This window comes from Aulonocara stuartgranti (assembly GCF_965226115.1).
Source record: "Aulonocara stuartgranti genome assembly, chromosome: 7".
In the NCBI taxonomy this organism is placed as follows: Eukaryota; Metazoa; Chordata; class Actinopteri; order Cichliformes; family Cichlidae; genus Aulonocara; species Aulonocara stuartgranti.
In genome coordinates this window covers 13,683,886-13,705,765 of record NC_138945.1, presented here as the reverse complement: position 1 = coordinate 13,705,765, position 21,880 = coordinate 13,683,886, and the positions used below count along the sequence as shown (strand labels likewise).

Genomic DNA, 21,880 nt, shown 5'->3' with positions numbered 1-21,880 from the left:
AGGAAGTGATAATGTGAATATCTAGAGATGACATAAAGAAAAAGAGAAGGAAGAGTGAATAGATGGACGACAAAACAGGGAGAGAGAGGGAGGAGGAGAAGGAGCAAGTGGCAATCAATAATATGACTCATTCTTTCTGCAGTGGCTACTTCCTAACAGCATTCATTAAAGCAAACCTAATCATTTTGGCTAGATAATCAAATCCTGTGAGGCTCCATCTTCTTTCACTCCCTGCCACACACACACTAACAAACACACTCAAATCATTCAAAATGAACCTAAAATGGGAGGAAATAGGACGAGCACATCCATAACCAGTATGCATCTGGCACTGGATCTGCTGATAGGAGTGATAACAAGCAGATGGGTTATTTGTTTGTGGTCTTTTTGTCCATGGCAGCAGCATAATAGTTTGAAACTTTTTTGGAAATCCAAAAACGTTTCGAACCATTAAGCTGCTGCCATGGACAAAAAAACATTCTCTGGCCTCCATTAATCTATCCATTTTTCTCCATTTTCACAGGTGTAATGTAAAGGTGTATATGTGAGTGAGAGAGGGACAGCCAAAGAGAGATATATCATAATTCACTGATTAGCAAGAAAATAGACAAAAATGCCCAATTATGCAACAGCGAGAAATACACAGAAAGCAATTAAAGTAGGTAACAAAAGATGTTAAAGAGACACGTAGAGATACAATAACTAAGGAAAACACTGCAAAGAAATCAGAGCTTCCAAAAAGCCTCATGGAGGCAAAAAGAGACACAACATACACACAGAGATAATATATATATATTATATATATATACACACAGACCAAAAACAAATACAAAGAGGTAAAAGCTATGAGAAGTAAAGGGTGTGCAAAGAAACGACAAACTGTTGCAGAGATTAAACACCTACAAGAACGCATAAAACAAAGCCCAAAAAACACAAAACCATCAAATCAATCACGGATTTAATAAGAGAAGAAGAAGAAGACAAAAACCTGCAAAACAACGACAAGAAGACAGAGAAAAACAGAGGGAAATGACCACAACAACGCACTAAACAACGATGATATGCAAAGCACCTACACAAAATGACCAAAAAGAGATGCAATCGAGAAAAAGGATAGTCACAAAGACGCACGAAATGACTGCAGACGGAAGGAGATCAACCCACAACACAACAGCAGCCATGGGGCAGCTCTTACAACGTTTTACGTGTCTCCACAGGTGTCCCTTATGTCATGCAAGTTGCCACAGTAGACAGACTAACATTATTCCCCTCACACCACAGTCATGATATATGTAGACTATGCTGCTTAGCTGTTTTGCACTGCTTATGACGGACACCACCTGACCTCTGCAGCCCAAATCAATGCTGCCACAAATAATGCGGGAATTAATTAAACGTTGCATCGCCTCCATTCCTCCATGGAATTAATGAGAGATAGGAGCGTTAATTAGCAGTGACACCGTACAATCGGTCAACAACTGCGGCATCAGGGCGATCGGCGGCTCACCTGCAGTCACGGTCTGTCTGCAGACAACATATCGCGCACATCTCCGGACTTTTCAGAGGATTTTCAGAGGAGACACGCCGGCTTACAGCGTTATCTTTCATATATTGTACAGTGAAGTGTTAGCGGTGTTCGTTCTGCTGATTTCCCCCCACAAACAGCGCTCATTCCCGGTGTGTTTCCGCCTGTCAAAGCTGCTGTCAACGCCACAGCGGACTACCCGGCCGTCCTGTTCGGGCTTTCCGCTGCAGCGCAGTGTGCTGCCGGTGGCTGCTGATAACATGCCGGGTAAATAGTAATAACAGAACAGGACATTTTTCTGCAGAGCAACAGAGGAGAAAGGCGTCCTCTAGTGGGTCACCTGTGCCAGCTGCGAAATTACTGCTGAAAGAGTGTTCAAGTAAGCAGGGGCGTTTACAGGATTTCTTAAGTGGAGTGGCACGAGATCGACCAAGAACAAGGGGACCAGGACACCACAGTTTTGAAAATATGGGTATTTATATGAAGCCCTGTATTCTCATCCAGACAGTATTAGAACATCATTTTATATTTGACTTTTACAAAATGATAAAATACAAAGTGTGCCACAGGTGGAAAGCAACATATTTCTTGGTCCCCACACTTCTTATCACTAACAGTATGAAATTTTAGCTGATGTGTAAGAATAGGGTTTAGACACTGTGAGTATGCTGCAAATAGATGAAAATTAAAAGGAGGACAGAAATAAAGGACATAGGAACCCTGCAAATGTGAGAATGAATGGCACACAGAGTATACGACTGTCAGGCCCCCATGGCGTGGACCAAGCTCCTAGTTAAACTCGGGAGGCATATAGGCATTTCCTCAGTGCTTAATTGTGGGATGGTGGTGCTTTGTAGATACAGTAATCGTAGCAACAACAATCTAATCAGGCAAGCTAACCGATCTTTCATTAGTCTTAAATTACTGCCTGTTATTCATTGTATACAAAACAGAGTGAATCCTCAATGCCAGGATCTCCTCTTTGACACTAAACTTCTAGAGCAATTACCTCACTTACCTCAATTGACTAGAGTAAATAAATCTGATTTGATTGGCTGATTCCTGCCTCTGAAAAATGTAACTTTTCAGTACAAGCGGCACAAATCATTGGAACCAACAGTTCTACAGTTCAGTTGAGCATCACATGATGTCATGCTGTATAATGCTGCTATAGGTTTAGGTTGCCAGGGGCCTTTCCACAGTACACTGAGTACTTCCTCATAGAAGTGAGTTCTTTTTCCCCACCATTAACAAATGCATGCTCAATGGAGATCAACAGGGAGTCTTTCTCTAATATTGTAAGTTCTTTACCTGAGAATATACTGTAAAGTGCCTTGAGATAAATTTTGTAAACGGGCTCTATGTAAATAATACTGAATAACAGCCACTAGGCAATGCACATGATGAGGCATAAACAAAGAGAAATACTGGTTTATTTTTAACAAAAAGCATCATTTATTGTGCAACAATATTACATTTCCAGTGAATTCATATCATTGTAGGAAAACCAGGACAACAAGGAAGCAGTGCAAGAACCTCCATGCACAAGCATCATTGAAAAACAGCTGACTCGAGTTTTGACTCTGTGGAAATGTGTGTGTGCTGGTTTCACTCGATTTCGGAATGGACCATTATTGTAAAATAATTTACAGACATAAAGCAAAAAAGCCACACAAAAAAACCTGATTTGGCTCAATTAAATATTTCCTTCAAGATCAATAAGTTTGGCCCAAAGCAAAAGATAAATAAGCAACAAATTGAAGAAAATTACCTTAACACATGTCAAATGGAAAAACATTCAAAACTTAAAAAACAAAAGAGCCACAACAAAATAAAAAGAAAAAAAGGCAGTGATAGTTCCAAAGTGGATAAATGACTTTGCTGGAAACATTTGTTTTGATTGTTCACATTTACTCTGAAACATGAGCCGATTTAAAAATCTACTCCTGAATATGGCAAGTAAAGAATATTAATATTGATATTTCTGTGGCTAAAAAAGTAAACGACTGTACAAATCTGTGCTTTTCTAAAAAATATACTCCAAAAAATTGCTATATCTTTCATACATATACAAAATATCCCCGAGTAATAAGTAAGAGGTATAAAAAGATGCTGTGGAGTCACTGTACAGATGGGCTTATGGCACAGAAAAAGATGGGAGGACAATCAGTGCTGTGTATAAAACCAAGACACTAAGTTGTAGAATCAATACTAAAGTAAGAAGACAGACATTGCTATATGTTGGTCGAGGAACGGAGGACGTGGAATCTCTTCAGGGTCATTCGGATGGATCCCAGCTCACGGTTCAGCCTCTCCAGACGATTCTCTAAAGCCACCTGAGGGTGGAAGTGGAGCAGAAAGTTCAGTGGCAGCCATTTCAAAAGTAAGTTAGCAGGTTCAATACATTAGTATCTGATTTAAGCAATTGTATTAACTCTAGGGATGTTGACTTGTCTGGGAGGTCCCAGCAGAAATTTTTAAACTATTTTAACTGATCCCCCTCCCCTCTCCATAACAGGTGACTATGTGGAGAGGGTGTCCTCCTTTAAGTTCCTCAGTACCCACATTTCCGAGGACCTATCCTGGACAACTACCACATCAGCCCTGGTGAAGAAAGCCCAGCAGCGCCTTCATTTCCCGAGAGTTCTGAGATGGAACAGGCTGCAGACTGACCTACTAGTGTCCTTCTACCGTGCCACAATCGAGAGTGTGCTGGTGCACGCCATCCCTGTGTGGTACGCTGGCTGCACAACAGCCGATAAGAATAGACTCCAGAGGGTCATCAGAACTGCAAAGAAGGTGATCGGCTGTCCACTCTTCACCCTGGTCTTCATTGCCAGCTCTAGATGTCTCTCCTGAGCCAGGGCAATTATAAAAGACCACCTCCATCCTAACCACCATCTATTCAACATCCTGCCCTCTGGAAAACGGTCGCAGCAGATGGCCGCCCCTCCCTGAGCCTGGTTCTGCTGGAGGTTTCTTCCTGTTAAAAGGGAGTTTTTCCTTCCCACTGTCGCCAAAGTGCTTGCTCATAGGGGGTCATATGATTGTTGGGTTTTTCTCTGTATCTATGAAGCGCCTTGAGGCGACTTTTGTTGTGATTTGGCGCTATATAAATAAAATTGAATTGAATTGAATTGGAATAAGGTTCAGATCCATCAGGTACAAAACCAACAGACTAAAGGACAGCTTCTACCCGTGGGCAGTCAGAAAAATAAATGCAAATTAAGAGTTTTTTTACAATCACTCTGTTGCTGCTACTTGCTATTTATTATGTTGCTGTGTGTTGCTGTGTGTGTGTGTCTTTTTGTTTCCATGCAATATTCTGTTCTTCCTCCGCAATATTTCAGCAGATGTGCAATTTCCATCCCTTAACAACCATAGCCCTTCCACCCTTATTTATTATATTTTATTACAACGCCTTGTGCACACCCCCACAATGCTCCCTGTAACACAAACATCGTGTATATAGTGTTCTTATATTGTTTTTCTTCTTCTTTCTTGTATATTGTTTTCTTTTCTTTCACACCTTTGTGGTCTTGTTTCCTAATTTCATTGTGCAAGCAACTGAACATTGACAATAAACGTTCTTACAGTAAAAGTTCTTCTAAGTTCTAAGGTTTATTTTGAGCACCTGACGGCTTTATTTTGCTTCTCATCCGTAAACTCTCTCCGTACGCTTTCACGTATTTCTTGCGTAGGTGATAGAAGAGGGTTGCCATGTTTGATTCTGAGGTGGGGACTGGTTGCATAATTTGCATAGTACAGTTTTCTGGTCCGTGTCAGACTTTTCATAACCAAACCATGTCCATGCTACAAAGGTAGCCCCTCATTTAGAAGCTACCTAAGCTCCTCGATTTGTTTTGACTGATCCTTCTGTTTGGAGCTACCTGGTTCTGCCTCATCTTGACTGGCCATGCTGGTGTTCTCTGTGCCTGCATCCATGTGGTGACTGTAAGTGCCATTTAGAGTTACTTCATGTTTTTATTTGAGGTAATTTGTTTGATGCATTTTATAAAATTTGATGTTTGAGAATAAATGTATTTTGTCAGGTCATGTTCAGTTTATTTCAAAAAACCTCAACAGGAGCTTCAACTTTATTGTGAAAGGTTTATGTGGAAAATAAACAAGCAGACGGCAGAGCCACACAATGTTTTACCATTGTGGTTGCTAACAACAAAGCATAAAAACCGTCGCTTTTCCATCTGTAGTGTGGTTATTTTAAATATAAGAGAAAGATAGAACTTTAAAAAAATAATATAGCCACTACAGTGACCATCAAAACAATGAAAAGATATTGCCATAAACAGTTTGTGAGACCACAAAACAAACGATCGTGTAATATGAAATGATAGACATTTTCATATTGTCATCCGAAACATATCATTATATCGAACAGCCCTACAGTAGAATCAATGATTCTAATTAGCTAATGCATTTAGTTTGGTCCACAAAGCAGAATCTACTATACAAGGTTGACAGCAGCTCAGAGTCTCTACCTAATCACAGTGGTAAGCTTTGAGCGAAATGCTAACAAAGCATACTACCATACTAACATGTTGAGGTTTAGCAGTTTTATTTAAAGTGTCAGTATGTTAACGTTTGTTAAAAAGCCCTGCATACGACACAGTTCAGACTGATGGCAATGTTTTCGGGGTCTTTATTTTTTTAAATAAAAAAACAAAGTATTGAACAACATTTAGCAGTTGGTGGCTAAATCTAAAATGTATCAATAATATCAACAACCACCATAAATAAATCCTAGAAACATAATAATAAATATTCGGATGGTTTCCGTGTAGCCTTACCTCATCTAACCTGGTCTGTAGGCTCACTCTGCCGCCTGCACCAGGCATCCGGCTCAAAGCTGCCTCAATCTGTACATCACACATTCAGAGGTTAATCATGTATGACCCAAAATAATGATATTAATTAAATACCTCTCACATGAAACACATTCAATGGACTCATGTAGGGCTGCCACAAACAATTATTTTGATAGTCGACTAGTCACCGATTATTTATGCGATTAGTCGACTAATCAGATCATCATCCACTGGACGTAAAACTACAGCTTATTGCACCAGCAGCATCTGCTCTTATATAACTATCATTAGCTTACAGCTTTAAGCTTTTAAGGTGCTAACTAAAAATAAAGACAAGATGATAGTTTATTCAATTTTAATGAAATTTGCAGATTGTTTCGGTAAAGTTTAATAAACTCCTTGCTATCTAAAATATAACAGGACACCGGAGTATATTCTCCAGCATCTCACACTTCTGATAATCAGCTGTGTCATGGAACGGACATATTATAGTTGTTTAAGAAGTGTTACTACCACCTAGTGGTAACTAAGCAGAATGTCTTTTTTGTAGAGGAAGTGATATACAGGAAGTTGTGTGCTCTTTAGCTGCTGCAGTGACAGCATTTGTAATCTGATGGCAATCTCTGCAATCCTGGTGTTAAAGTCCACAATATCGGCTTCATCCGTAAGTTCCTATACATTTAATGTGTATTGGTAAGTTTTGACGCTGTTTTGAGTTAAATCATATGGAGGCAGGTAGATGCTTGTATTTTGTCAGCAGATGCTTTATCTGTGGTCGTGTGTTTTTCGCTAGAACAATGTTATTCTCCCAGTGTAATGGAACATGTCTTCATTGTGTATTTTGTATTCCTTTTCTTTGTACAGTTTTACAAAAAAAAGAGAGAGAGAGAATTTATTTTCATCATTAAATCCTGCCAAACACAACAAGCGGCCTGTTTCTTGGAGGATGAAGTGCTGGGAATAAAGATTGTTAAGCTAGCTGTATAGCTGAAATTACGTTGCCTGCAACAAACTTTAGTGAGGACAGCATAGTAAAAGGATGACCACTCAACGTGGAAGTTAAGAAGAGTGAAGGATTGTCAGTCTGCATCACACTGCAATGGAAGCCACAAGCGCCTCAGCGCAAGCTTTAAAGGAAGATAGAGCTGAAGGCTCACGAGATGAAGTTGAATCGGGGTCTATTTATTCACGCCACAGCTCAAAGAGGTCACGCTCTTCACGCTCATCAACAAGCTCCAGAGTAAGCTATGAAGCAGCCAGGGCGCGAGCCAAAGCAGAAGCGGCGAAAACCAGACTAGCGTTCACGGAAAAGGAAGGCGAACTGAGAGTCGAAAAGGCCAGACTAGAAGCCAAGATAGATTATATTAGTCTACAGAAAGAAGCTGAGGCTGCCCAAGCTGAAGCTGAGGTGTTGGAGGCAGCTGCAGGAGACGTGAATGAATCCAACAACAAAGAATTTGACTTTCTGCCCTTGCCAGAGAGTGCATTGAAAAGGACTGATCACTATGTTACACAGCACACAAAAGATCAATTCCCACAAGAACCCAAAGTAGAGAATGATTCGACTTTACCGCCAACATCCACTCCATTTCCAAGCTACAATCAGAATGCACAGCCCCAGCTCATCGACAATGGAGCCAGCTTCCCTCCAAATAATGCTCAGCCACTCCATATGAACTTCCCACAGCAAGAAGATGAGCGCTATCAGCACAGGGTACTGCCCGACAATCGACCACATCTAAACAGCTCCCACAATAATGACTCATCTACAGATCTTGCCAAGTTCCTTGCTAAATCCCAGCTGGTTTCCTCAGGCCTAACAAAGTTTGATGACTTACCCGAACACTATGAAGCCTGGAGAGAAACGTTCATCAACACAATCGAAAGTCTGAGTCTATCAGCAAGTGAAGAAATGGATCTGCTTATCAAATGGCTGGGTAAAGAATCTGGTGGGCATGCAATCAGAATACGGTCTGTGAATATCAGACAGCCTAATGTGGGACTTAGAATGATCTGGGAAAGACTAAATAAAAAATATGGTGCTCCAGAGGTGATAGAAAGAGCTCTCTTTTGTAAACTTGAGAGTTTTCCCAAGATCCACAACAGAGAGAGTCAAAAACTACAAGAACTGGCTGACTTGCTTACTGAACTCGACGTTGCTAAACGAGAGGGTTACCTGCCAGGTCTAGCCTATCTTGATACATCAAGAGGTGTGCAGCCAATTGTGGAAAAGCTCCCTTTTTATCTCCAAGACAAGTGGCTGTCACACGGGTGCAAATACAAAAGAGATCATCATGCTGCCTTTCCTCCTTTCTCCTACTTCAAAGAATTCATCTGCAGAGAGGCTGAAGAGAGAAATGATCCCAGTTTTAACTATCCAGATCTTTTCACTAATTCTTACAGAAAAGAGAAGTCAAATCAAGCGAGACCTGTCTCCGTGCACAAGACGAACATATGCATGGCTTCAGAGCCCAAATTAGGAAATCCAGAGAAGCTATGCCCCATGCACCACAAGCCTCATTCTCTTCAAAAATGCAGAGGTTTTCGAAAACTGCTCTTGGAAGAGAGGAAAAGGTTCTTAAAAGAAAACAATATATGTTTTCGCTGCTGCGCCTCTACGACTCATCAAGCCAAATCTTGTGAGGCCACCGTAAAATGCGAGGAATGTGACAGTGATAAACACATTTCCGCTCTGCACCCCGGACCAGCTTCGCGCTCAGATGCAGTTCCTACTTCCTCGACAGAGAATGGCGGGGAGAGGTCGGACACAGAGGCACAGAGTGTCACATCCAGATGTACCCAGGTATGTGGGGATGGGTTTCAAGGGAAATCCTGCTCAAAGATCTGTCTGGTGAATGTGTATCCAAATGGCCACCAAGAGCAATGGCAGAAGATGTATGTCATTTTAGATGACCAAAGTAATGTTTCACTGGCCAGATCTGAGTTTTTTGACATGTTTGGTCTCAAGGGAGCAACCATGCCATACACACTGAAAACCTGTGCAGGCGTCATAGAAGCATCTGGGAGAAGAGCCCACAGTTTTATGATAGAATCGTTGGACGGGAAAGTTACCATGCCTTTGCCTGCACTTATAGAGTGCAATGATATCCCAAATAACAGGTCAGAGATACCCACACCCGAAGCTGCATGTCACCACCATCATCTTAAAAGAGTGGCAGATAAGATTCCACCACTTGACCCAGAAGCAGACATTCTTCTTCTATTGGGAAGAGACATTATAAGAGCGCATAAGGTTCGAGACCAGTATAATGGTCCACTAAACGCCCCATATGCACAACGCTTAGACCTAGGGTGGGTCATAGTTGGAGAGGTGTGCATAGGAGGTGCACACAACACGACTACAGTGAGTGCTATGAAAACCTGCATCCTGGAAAATGGCAGACCAAGTCACTTTGCCACGTGTGAGAATAAGATAAAGGTGAAAGAAAATCCTAATGGCAAAGATGAGAAAAAGAGAACCCCACCCAATAGAGACATTCAAAATGCATTGACAGTGACTAATCTTGGGGAAACAGTCTTCAATGCCACAGAAGATGACAACCAGCTAGCACACTCCATTGAGGATTCAGTCTTCCTACAGATCATGGAAGAGGAATTCTTCCAGGATGAGACAAAAAGCTGGGTTGCCCCTCTTCCTTTTCGGCACCCACGTAAACGTCTGCCAAATAACAGATGTTACGCTCATCACCGTCTGATGTCACTGCGGAAGACTTTAGATAAGAAGCCCGAAATGAAAATGCATTTCACAGACTTCATGCAAAATATGTTAGACAAGGGACATGCTGAACTTGCACCACCACTCCAGGAGGGGGCAGAATGCTGGTATTTGCCCACGTTTGGTGTTTACCATCCCAAAAAACCAAGCAAGATTAGAGTGGTATTTGATTCCAGTGCTCAGTATGATGGAATCTCGCTAAACGAGGTGCTGCTGTCTGGACCAGATCTTAACAACACTCTCATCGGTGTCCTCCTCAGATTCAGGAAAGAGCCTGTAGCCATAACTGCAGATATTCAGCAGATGTTTTACTGTTTCGTTGTTCGTGAGGACTGCAGGGATTTCCTTAGGTTCCTGTGGTATCAGGATAACGATCTGAGTAAGGATGTGGTGGATTATCGCATGCGTGTTCATGTTTTCGGAAACAGTCCATCACCTGCAGTGGCAATCTTTGGCCTCAGGAAAGCAGCAGAGCACCAAGAAGTTGAATATGGCAGTGATGCGAGGCACTTCGTAGAAAGAGACTTTTATGTAGATGACGGCCTCCGGTCTTTTGCTACAACAGCAGAGGCCATTGATGTTCTGCGTCGAACACAGCAGATGTTGGCAGCATCTAACATCACTCTGCACAAAATAGCTTCAAATCGAGCAGAAGTATTGAAAGCATTTCCTGCAGATCAAAGAGCAGACAATGTAAAAGACCTTAACCTCTTTGTGGATGACTTACCAGTCCAACGCAGTCTTGGAGTCAGCTGGAACATAATGACTGACACTTTTGGATTCAGTATTCCTGAGAATGAAAAGCCATTTACACGCCGTGGTGTCCTGTCAACAGTAAACAGTCTGTTTGATCCTTTGGGGTTCATAGCTCCTGTTGCAGTGACAGGGAGACTGATTCTAAGAGAGCTAACAACCGAGAATGCAGACTGGGACGTAGAACTCTCTGAGGCTAAAAAAGAAAGTTGGAGAAGATGGAATGAATCATTGTCAGCACTAAAAAACCTGGATGTTCCACGAACATATGCCTCTTTCTCTGTTTCAAAAGCACAGCACGCTGAATTATTGGTCTTCTGTGATGCCTCTGTCAAAGCAATATCTGCAGTTGCTTATCTTAAGACAACGAATGAACAAGGTCTCCAAGAGGTGGGCTTTGTTTTCGGGAAATCCAAGCTCGCTCCCAACCCAGGCCTCACAATCCCAAGACTGGAGTTGTGTGCTGCTGTCATGGCCGTTGAGATAGCCGATCTAGTAATGAGGGAGCTTGATCTAGATCTCAAGACAGTGAAATTCTACACTGACAGCAGAGTTGTATTGGGATACATACACAACGAGACTAGGAGGTTCTATGTGTATGTGAACAATAGAGTGCAGCGCATCCGGCAGTCAACACGACCTGATCAGTGGAACTACATTCCTTCAGAACTAAATCCGGCTGATCATGGGTCACGTTCTGTTCCAGCCGCCGAGCTTGCCGACACCACGTGGCTAACAGGACCAGCATTCCTAATGAAACAAACAAAGGTAGCTGCCAGTGGCGATAAAGGATCAACATTTGACCTTGTGAACCCAGATGCTGATGCTGAGGTACGTCCTGAGGTAATCTCGCTCGCCACACAAGTTAGTAGAGACAAACTTGGCTCAAAACGCTTCCAGCGTTTTTCTACCTGGACCACACTCAGTAAGACTGTGGCACGTCTGTGTCATATTGCTCAGTGTTTCTCTCACTCCTCAAAGAATCAAAGGTGTGTTGGATGGCACATGTGCAAAGGTGGCCTGTCAGTCATTGACATTGTCAGAGCAGAACAGATCATCATAAAATGTGTGCAAGAAGAAATGTATTCAGAAGAACTGAAATGCATCAAAATGAAACATGACCTTCCGAAAACCAGCACTCTGTACAAACTCCGACCCATTCTCGACAGCGAAGGTATGTTAAGAATAGGTGGACGCATTGGTCGAGGACAACTTGAAAGTGGTGAAGTCCATCCGCTAATAATACCAAGCCGCAGCCATGTAGCAAGCTTGCTTGTTTGTCATCATCATCAGGCTGTAAAGCACCAGGGCAGGCATTTCACTGAAGGTGCAATTCGCAACAGTGGTCTGTGGATTGTTGGAGGGAAACGTCTCATCAGCAGTATTATTCACAAGTGTGTTACATGCAGGAAACTAAGAGGAAGAACTGAGCAGCAACAAATGTCAGACCTACCCACAGAGCGCCTTCAGGCTGACCCTCCATTTTCCTATGTTGGCCTTGATGTTTTTGGACCATGGGAAGTGGTGATACGCCGTACCAGAGGTGGTCAAGCTCAAGACAAAAGGTGGGCTGTCCTTTTCACATGTATGGCCACTCGAGCCATACATATTGAGGTTATTGAAACAATGACGTCCTCAAGCTTTATAAATGCGCTCCGAAGGTTTTTCTCCATCAGGGGTCATGCCAAACAGCTTCGCTCGGACTGTGGGACCAATTTCACTGGAGCGTTCAAAGAGCTGAAGATGGATCCTGGCAATAAGAGCGTAGAGGATTACCTTCTTCAACAAAAATGCACTTGGGTTTTCAACCCACCTCACTCCTCTCATATGGGCGGCGCTTGGGAGCGCATGATTGGAGTGGCAAGACGGATTTTAGATTCTATGCTTCTTCAGGTTGGACATGTAAAACTCACTCATGAGGTCTTAACCACTTTTATGGCTGAAGTGAGTGCCATTGTCAATGCAAGGCCGTTAATACCAGTTTCTACTGATCCTGAGGCGCCTTTCATTCTAACACCTTCCATATTGCTGACCCAGAAGGGGGGTGTTCCCTCTCCTACTGTAAGTGAGTTTTCAAGAGGGGATCTGCTCAAAAATCAGTGGAAAAGAGTTCAGGCCTTGGCAGATACCTTCTGGGCTAGGTGGCGCCGTGAATATTTGAGCACATTACAGAGTCGGCACAAATGGCAATCTCAGAAACCTAATCTCAAAGAAGGAGATATTGTTCTGCTCAAGGACGATCAAGCCAAGAGGAATCAGTGGCCTATGGGAATTATTGTCAAGGTTGTTCCCAGCAGAGATGGACTTGTTAGGAAAGTTGAAGTTAAGGTGATACGGAACCAGACAGCGAAGGTCTTCTCTAGACCAGTTTCTCAAGTAATCTTGTTGTTTTCACCACAGGACAATGACTCATCAGCAAGCTAGAGGATTGAGACTGTGGCATAAAGTGGCATATCTTTAATATGCCAGGCGGGGAGTGTCATGGAACGGACATATTATAGTTGTTTAAGAAGTGTTACTACCACCTAGTGGTAACTAAGCAGAATGTCTTTTTTGTAGAGGAAGTGATATACAGGAAGTTGTGTGCTCTTTAGCTGCTGCAGTGACAGCATTTGTAATCTGATGGCAATCTCTGCAATCCTGGTGTTAAAGTCCACAATATCGGCTTCATCCGTAAGTTCCTATACATTTAATGTGTATTGGTAAGTTTTGACGCTGTTTTGAGTTAAATCATATGGAGGCAGGTAGATGCTTGTATTTTGTCAGCAGATGCTTTATCTGTGGTCGTGTGTTTTTCGCTAGAACAATGTTATTCTCCCAGTGTAATGGAACATGTCTTCATTGTGTATTTTGTATTCCTTTTCTTTGTACAGTTTTACAAAAAAAAGAGAGAGAGAGAATTTATTTTCATCATTAAATCCTGCCAAACACAACAAGCGGCCTGTTTCTTGGAGGATGAAGTGCTGGGAATAAAGATTGTTAAGCTAGCTGTATAGCTGAAATTACGTTGCCTGCAACAAACTTTAGTGAGGACAGCATAAGCTGTCTGCTTGACGTTTATTCAGCTGTGTAAAAACTATAACTTTAATCTCAGCCAAACCGATTTACTCAGGAACAAATAAAATACAAAAAAAAAAAAAAAAAAAAAAGCCAAACAACAACATTTTTAATTTATCTAAGTGACTCATATATATTTAACCTGAGTCGCGAAAGACGGCGGTGAGTTTGAAAACAATTTGCCGGGAGTCCGGTGTTCTCACAGCGCTAGTGACCTAGCCCCCGGCTAGCTATCGAGCTAGTGGGTAACGGACGTCTCCGAAAACGTCGGAGCGCTTTTGAAAATATGTGGTGTCCTGATAAACTGAGCCGATATTTGAGGTTTACACAGCTACATTCTCGCCTGAAAATATGTTAAACGTTTATTTTGTGACCCAGAAAGAATAATAAGAGTAATATTAAAACTAACTAGCTACCGCCATTGTTGGAAACTAAGCTGGGCCGCGCTATGAATTTTGGGACACAGCTGCTTCTTCTTCTTCGGGGTTTAACGGCAGCTGGCATCCTTGTACATGCTGTGCTGCCATCTTCTGTTTCAGTCCGTTATTACACTCTTAAATCCTGCTATTATTCCTGCGTCTTTTGCGATCTTACAAAGCTTCAAACGACGCGTCGACTATTAAATCAGTCGTCGACGATTTTGATAGTCGACGTAATCGTGACTAGTCGACAAATCGTGGCAGCCCTAGACTCATGTGTAACGCAGAGTAATATTCCCATGTCAGCAAGGTAGAGACAGGAGGAGAGGGGGGGGGTATAAACCTCCTAAAAATACAAGTCATTTAGCAGCTCTGTAAAAACAATGAATCCTGGCCTATGTGTCAAGAGATGCAAGGGTCTCTTGACACCCTTGCAAACACTGGACATTCTGGTGTTTAAAATAATTGCAAATTTCCTTTCGCAATTACAAGCAGAATGTGATGAAACAATCACTATGACTTGGAAGTGTATCAAAGAGATATTAAGAAAAGGTTAAAAACAGGGCACTTGTATCACAAGCTGTTATAACAAATCAATAAAGTACAAAGTCTGCCCAAAATGAGAGGAAGAGGAAATCCTAATACCAAAGCAGAAGGACAGGTGTTCTAGTTAATTGGACAGCAAACAGGGTGGCACAGTGGTTAGCACTGTTGCTTGACAGCAAGAAAGTCCTGATTTGAATCCACTGGCTTGCTGGGAACTTTCTATGTGGAGTTTTCATGTTCTCCCAGTGCTGGGTGGGTTCCCCCATGTACTCTTTGTTGTAGAGTGGCGAGATAAAGGCTGTTAATATCAATGTTTGCCATGTCCCAACAGCTTATAAGGGAAGCTAAATTTTGGAATGTTACTACGCTCATGTGTTTGTTTGTTTTTTGTTAATAACCATCTATCTAGAGGCAGGGAGACTAAATTATCTTAGGGTAAAACCAAGTACACCCTTAACTTGTTACCAGTTCATTAATGGGCTAACACTGAGAAATACCATTCACTAGCCCCCCCACACCTACAGACTCATCAGAAAACTTCACGTGCATGTTTACCGTTTTACATCATTTTTAAAAAGACACCAGTGTTCCACTTACATACATACACTGATTTGATAAAAAAGCATATTGTGACATGCCTTTGAACTCTCACCTGCTGTTTCTCCTGCGTCAACTCGTCAAACAGTTTCTCAGCCTCCGCCAGTGACTGGATTCTGTGAAGTGAGGCTGAGTCTTCACAGGGGTCCTGCGGGTCAGGTCCACTAAAGCCTCCCTGCTCCTCCCAACCCAGCTGGGAGTTTTCATCCTGTGGGGTTTCACCACCAGAGGACTCTGGCAGAGAAAGGAAAAAAAAACATTATTAATATGCTCCCAGTAAATACACTCACTGGTCACTGTTTTAGATCTGCTGTCTGCTATGTGTGCAAAAAAAGAAAAGAAAAAAATAAAGTTACTGAAGTGTTACTACAGCAATAACAGAAGTAGTGAAGATTAGTGTAATTAATATAACAAATTAATTATAATGTACCTTCTCGCACTCTAAAGCAAAACCTTAAAATAAATAATGCCCAACGGAAAATCAATTCAAATCAATCAAGTATCAGGTTTTATTGTTACATCGCATATTAAAAGAGTCATCATCCATCCATTCTTACATTAAAAGATAAGTATAAATAATCACCCTGTTATTCAGTATCATTTAAACTGGTTTATGGTAGGAGTACAGCACCAAAACAATGCAATAAATCTGGTCAAACAACAAAAAAGCAGTACTTAACTGAATTTTCTAAAAAAAACTGTATCTGTGGGTATAAATATGTTACCATCTTCTCTGCCTGTTGACGTAAACTGGAGTCTTTTCTTGGGACTGCTGCTGTGGAATGAGTGACGTCTCTTGTCAACTTGTCCGTCAGGCCTGTAGACAGCACACAATGAGGTTTTAATTCAACAAAAAACAAGTGTGACAGCTGCTGTTCAGGGGCTTATGTGATGAAGCAGTGAGGTGTTTATATTTCATTTCATGCTCTAACTGACTTTGAACAAACCTGTGTTCTGTGTGACACTCTTTACAAGGTTTTAATGTGTGTAGGGAGCAGTGGGATGACACCTGGTGGTAAATCTCAGCAGGCAGTGTTTACGACAAATATATGACGCAAGGGTTACTCTGTCCTCTGTGACATGGTGCAACTAATAATGTTCACTAATAGATGCCAGAGCTCCACTGCTAATATTTCTCGACAGTAGCTCACCCACACCAAAATCTTTGACACATCTCTCTCCAAGCTGACTAAGATCTGAGCTGAGGTACCCGAGCATTAGGCTTTGGGGGGTTTTTTGTTTTCTTTTTTTTTAGCCTGCCACTGTGTAGTAGCAGTGAAAATTTCTTTCCAATATTCCAACTATCATTTGGTTTGGTGAGCTCAATTTAGGACTCAAAGGGAACATATTGAGTGTAGTTTGATGTGTTTCATACAGATCTTACACTTGCTTCCCAGACCACATTATGACTGTACCTGGCTTCAGAACATTTTGAATGATAGTCATATTAATCCGAGTAGCACAAAGAAATGTACAGGGACTGCACTACTTGAGAAAAATGGTGCAACACCAGACAGGTTACTGCAATGGGACTTTTCTGTGGCCTGAATATTGACCTACAGGCTGTAAAATACATCCATATTACTTCCCAGAGGAAAGTGTCAGAGAATCACTGTGGCTATCCGGTTGTTAAGTGATGACATATGAACCCTGCTTCGGGGTCCAAACTACATTTGGATTATAAAGGCTGTTGTCTTTTTAACGCTTTAATGCTTTGTATCTTGTTCTGCTTGATCTGAACAGTCAGCGATCACTGTCGGCCTCACATGACTAACTTCATATTGTGAATGGATTATCTCAGTTTGGCCCATTTTCAGCGTCTTTTATCTGCCATGTGATTGCATTTGTCTCTAACCATCGGGGACCCTCACCCTCACAGAAATCCTTCAGTCAGAATATGGTATATCATCTTTAAATAGAAACTAGCAAGGTAACTCCCTGCTAACTTCTAACTCTTTTAAACTTTAGAAATCCTGTTTTCATGGACGCCTGGATGTTACACTTGATTGTTACACCTAGTAGAGCTGCCACACTGATCATTTTATTAAAGATGAAAGAATTTCGACAGTTTTTAACTCGGTGATACCACAGTATTTGTTTGAGTTTGGGAGCTGAAGAGGAGTTTGGACCCAGAAACAGCTAATGACATCAGACTTAAAAGGCGGGTAGTGAATGTATAATGAATGGATATAGAAAATAAACTGTGTACCCTCAGTACAGCTTACTGCACAGGCAGCAGAACACTTTCCCTAATATCTGTTTCAACTCCACTGACATGAGGACAGATGCAGAATAACTTATTTTATTGTTTTTATTTAGGTTTTGATTTATTGAGATCTTTTTTGAATTATTTTGTTGTGCTCTTTTTGTGGCATCAATTTTGGCACATAAAGAAAGTTCAGGTCATGTAAAAACGTGCCCATACGGGAGAGCTCATATTATGTTATTTCTAGATGGTTTAAAATAAAGAATCACAAGTTAAAATATTGTGAAGCACAGTGAATACTTAATTCCCCCTCTCCCTGTAATGTTAATGCTGTTCAAACACGGCTTACGGAGAACTTGCGCAACAATACAAGGTAATGTGATGTATGTTTCTTACCTGTGGAGAAGGTATTCCTCTCTTGGCATTGGGTGACCAAAAGCAGTGGAGTAATTTTCAGTCGGGCTGCGTTTAGGGCTGGACTTCGCAGACAGAGGCATGAGTAACATTTCCCTCTTTGCTGAATGGAAGAAAAGAGCGTACCACTAAGTAAAGCTCACACAGCCCTATTAACACTATCACACTGAGTGTGTCACAGGAGACAGAGCCAAAATGTCTTTGTGTTTTGTGTTTCCAATTAATGAAAGTAATTCAAATTACAGACAAACAGTGGACTCCAGCAGTGTACAACTTATTACAGTAATCACAATACCAGTCAACCAATTATAGCAGCAAGTAGTGAAGCCAATACAGAAAACAAAGGCAACTAAGCCATCTGATTGCTACCATAAATTTCAGACACAGTATATACATCTTAAGTCATACCAAAAAAAATTAAACAAGACACTTGATTTTACTCATTTTTTGATTCCTCTTTAAATGGTAACTGTTCTTATATTTGCTGTTTTCTACTCTGAGCACTCGTTAAATACAACTTGCTTGATTCATATATGTTTTTCTATGTAAGTGCTTTCTATCTAACATTCACACAGAATTATACTCCAATGGATGAATTGGAGAGCAACTTGGGGTTCTTATCTTGCCCAAGGCTATTTGGCATGCAGACTGGAGTAGTCGGGGGTTGAACCTTCCATTTAGTAGGTGACCTGCTCTACAACCTGAGCCACCATCACCCCTAAATGGAGGTAGAATGACTGGAAGCTCTTACTGGGTGTAGCTGTGGGTATGCTTCGGTGTGCTGGAGGAGGCAGTGAGGAGGATCTGTGGCCCTCTGGAGACAGACTCCTCTGAGCTCTTAGCAGAGCAGCAGCTCTTTCTGCTCCACTGCGACTTTTCGATCCTCCATGTTCAGCTCCAGCCACAACTCCTCGAGGTTTAACCAACTCCTTCTCTCTGTGAAGAAGTCCAGCGCGCTCCTGAATTGGCTCTTTGTATCTTCTCTCCACAAACCCAACAGTGGTTCTCTGGCTACTGACCCCTACAGAGACAAAAACATAATATAATCCAAGAGCAGCTTAAAAAGTGCATCCAGTATAAGATTTAACAACAGGATGTGCAATAAGGTATAAGCTGAGCCATCTCCAGACAGAAAAGCAAGAAATGACAAGTGACTACAGAAGACCTGAAAGTAAAGAATAAAATCCTGGAACTTAATGTGAATCACCACAAATTAAATAATGTCACATGTACTGAAAGTGTACTAAATCGAGGAATGATTACAGTAAGAAACCCACTTTTAATTGTAGCTGCTTTTGTAAAACCAACACTGAGGTCTGACCTAACTGTTTGGCCACAAATCTTCGTTTGACATGTTGGGCTATATAGCAGCTGTATAATTTCTCATTTTTTCTCAATTAGCTTGTTTTCCAGGAGTCACTCTTTCTGATTTGAGCTACAGGACTGAGGAACATTTTTTTTCATGGTTAGCTGCTTAGAATTTCAGACAGTCCCTCAGTATAAAGTGGCCTTTGTAAATGTGTGTGTGAGAGTCATACTATGGTTGGTGGAGCTGTTCTTACAGGGGGCCCGGGTATCTGTGGCTTTAGTCTCCTCCAGCTCTATCAGGGCCCTCATCATGGGTGTCAGGGCACAGGATCCTTCTCTGTGACTAGCTTCCTGGTGGCCAGCACTCTGCTCCTGGTGTCTGATCTGAAGAACAGACTGTTCACACTCTGGAGGAGATGCACACCTGTTGGAGAAGATCTCTGTAAATCACTTACAGTTGTACTAAACAAAACAAAAAAACATCCTCAACAATCAGAAACACACCTCCAGCTCCCAGCAGCTGAAGGGGTGTCCACGGAGCTTCCTGTTCCCGATGAATGATCATTTAATGGATACGATGCCCTTTTGTGGACTGTTGATTGATTAGGTCTTCTGACACTTTTTAGCTGGTCTGATAGAAGAGGAGACGTTCTGTGGGTGACATCTGGCTCTGCTTTGCCTTTACTGGGTGACAGCAGGAGGTCCGGATGGTGGAAAAGGCTGTGGACACGTTAAAAGGTTAAGAATTTGGCACGCATCAGTTTATACACCCCTTGTAAGCACTGCACTTACAAAATATTTGAACTTAAATTGGAAAGATATAATAAGAGAGACATGATTAAAAACATTAAAGAAAATCTTTAGTTATTAGTTCATCATTCTTATTCTGATGGCATACTTTTGTTTATTATAAAAAAAAGTAAAGATTCACGTAATCTATGTTCCTGGTTGTGATTTTCAAAACTCAAATCATCAAGTTTTGTGACCCTGGCAATTTAAAGCAAAAACCACATCTGAAACAAGAATTTTTAGTAGAAGAGTTCACATTGTCAAAGACCCAAGATGGTGATCAATACAAAGGAGAATGCTCGCTGTTTTATTAACAGTTACAGAGTCCCATATCAAATCTGTTCCATATCACATTGGAGTTCTACTGTACAGTCCTGAAGCATCTAAATGTTTGCAGAGCACATCCTGCAACATTATAATCAATGAAAGTGGCCAAACCAGGTGGCAACAGGACATAAGTAGGGCATATGCAGAGGGGACTAAAAATAACAGCACTAAAAATAGTTGTCCAGAGACCAGAAGGTATCACAGTGGCACATTCAACAGGACGTCCATGGAATGCTTTAAAAATACCACCTCTGTTCGTCAAAGGTATCAGAGAAGATGGCCTTGATAGGAAATCAAACAAATTTAAACCAGGTAAAGATTCTGATTTTATTTAATAGGTGGAGTCCCTGACATTAATGATTACACCTTGTGAAGGATTTCAGTACTTTTTGTGCTTACCCAGCTCCAGAAGGTTGTATGTTACTGTGGGAAACATAACGGGCCCTGGCCTGGTTCTCATGCTCCAACTGCTTCACCTGAGACTCCAGCTTAGAGATCACTCTGAGGGGTTTAATCACAAACATACACATGAAATAACTAAACCAACACTGTTTAGATTCAAAGAGTCATAGAAGTATTTCAAAGGCAGGTACAACAAGCTATGCTGGCTCATTTATTTCTTTTTTCACTACACAGCACAAGGCTGTTTACTTTAATGACTGATGGATTGATTGAAAACAGCAAACAATGTTAATAAGTGCAAACGATAATATATGATTGTAAATAAATTCCAAATAAAATGTTAATTATTGTGAGGCTATAAAACACACAGCAGCTTCACCCATCTGCTTTTTAAATTTGAAATTAAGGGTCCACCAATCACATGAACAGACAGCTACTTCAGACAATGGATGGACAGAGGGGCTGTACAACATCTCTGTAAGCTCAAGTAGGATTATTTTGAACTGTGAGTCATACAACGCTACTCTAGTCCAGTGCAAGAATAAAAATATGAAAATGGAAATGAGCATATTAGGTCCTCTTTAATGTCAACATTTTGCAAGAAAAATTCTCTCAACCATCAAGGCCTGGCTGTAATTTGCTCCTCTGTTTTACAGATCATAGTAATTAACATTTGCACTGTGACTCCATTAGTCCTTGACGCTTAGAGCAGCTTACACATTTTCTATTTTTAAAGTCTTGTGTGTATTCAAAAAATAAAACATTTCTTAGGTTCCCCAAAGTCTCTTTACACACAAGGTCATATGTTATTTCAGTGGATGCTGATGTAGGCCTTACCCTTTAGGTTATTAACTCAAAAACAGATAAGCTAAAGTACTCCAATTTATAACTACCATCTGTTCTTATTGTTGACTTGGCACACTTTATCAATGTGCTCCCTCTATAGGCATCAATTAGCAGGCAAAGGGGAAACTG

At 41.4% G+C, this 21,880-nt stretch overlaps 2 protein-coding genes across 4 annotated transcripts in view; both read right to left on the bottom strand.

Annotated features, from left to right (window-relative positions):
* The window catches only part of pitpnm2 (phosphatidylinositol transfer protein, membrane-associated 2), a 65,688-nt gene extending 63,112 nt beyond the window's left edge, over positions 1-2,576 (bottom strand). For both annotated transcript variants that reach the window (XM_082539619.1, XM_082539622.1), the window contains exon 1: positions 1,508-2,576. The gene's annotated coding sequence lies outside the window, so the exon portion shown is untranslated. The remainder of the gene's footprint in view (positions 1-1,507) is intronic.
* Positions 2,577-2,940: 364 nt separating this feature from the next.
* Positions 2,941-21,880, bottom strand: part of mphosph9 (M-phase phosphoprotein 9) — a 34,079-nt gene continuing 15,139 nt past the window's right edge. The window contains exons 16-24 of one of the 2 annotated variants that reach the window (XM_082539435.1): positions 20,903-21,004; positions 19,892-20,107; positions 19,618-19,811; positions 18,831-19,100; positions 18,062-18,182; positions 16,185-16,276; positions 15,515-15,693; positions 6,334-6,402; positions 2,941-3,861 (exon numbers count right to left, since the gene is read on the bottom strand). In XM_082539435.1, coding sequence (XP_082395561.1) covers positions 3,760-3,861; positions 6,334-6,402; positions 15,515-15,693; positions 16,185-16,276; positions 18,062-18,182; positions 18,831-19,100; positions 19,618-19,811; positions 19,892-20,107; positions 20,903-21,004 — 1,345 coding nt within the window. In that variant the 3' untranslated portion in view covers positions 2,941-3,759. The remainder of the gene's footprint in view (positions 3,862-6,333; positions 6,403-15,514; positions 15,694-16,184; positions 16,277-18,061; positions 18,183-18,830; positions 19,101-19,617; positions 19,812-19,891; positions 20,108-20,902; positions 21,005-21,880) is intronic. The other variant, XM_082539436.1, reaches the window with a different exon arrangement.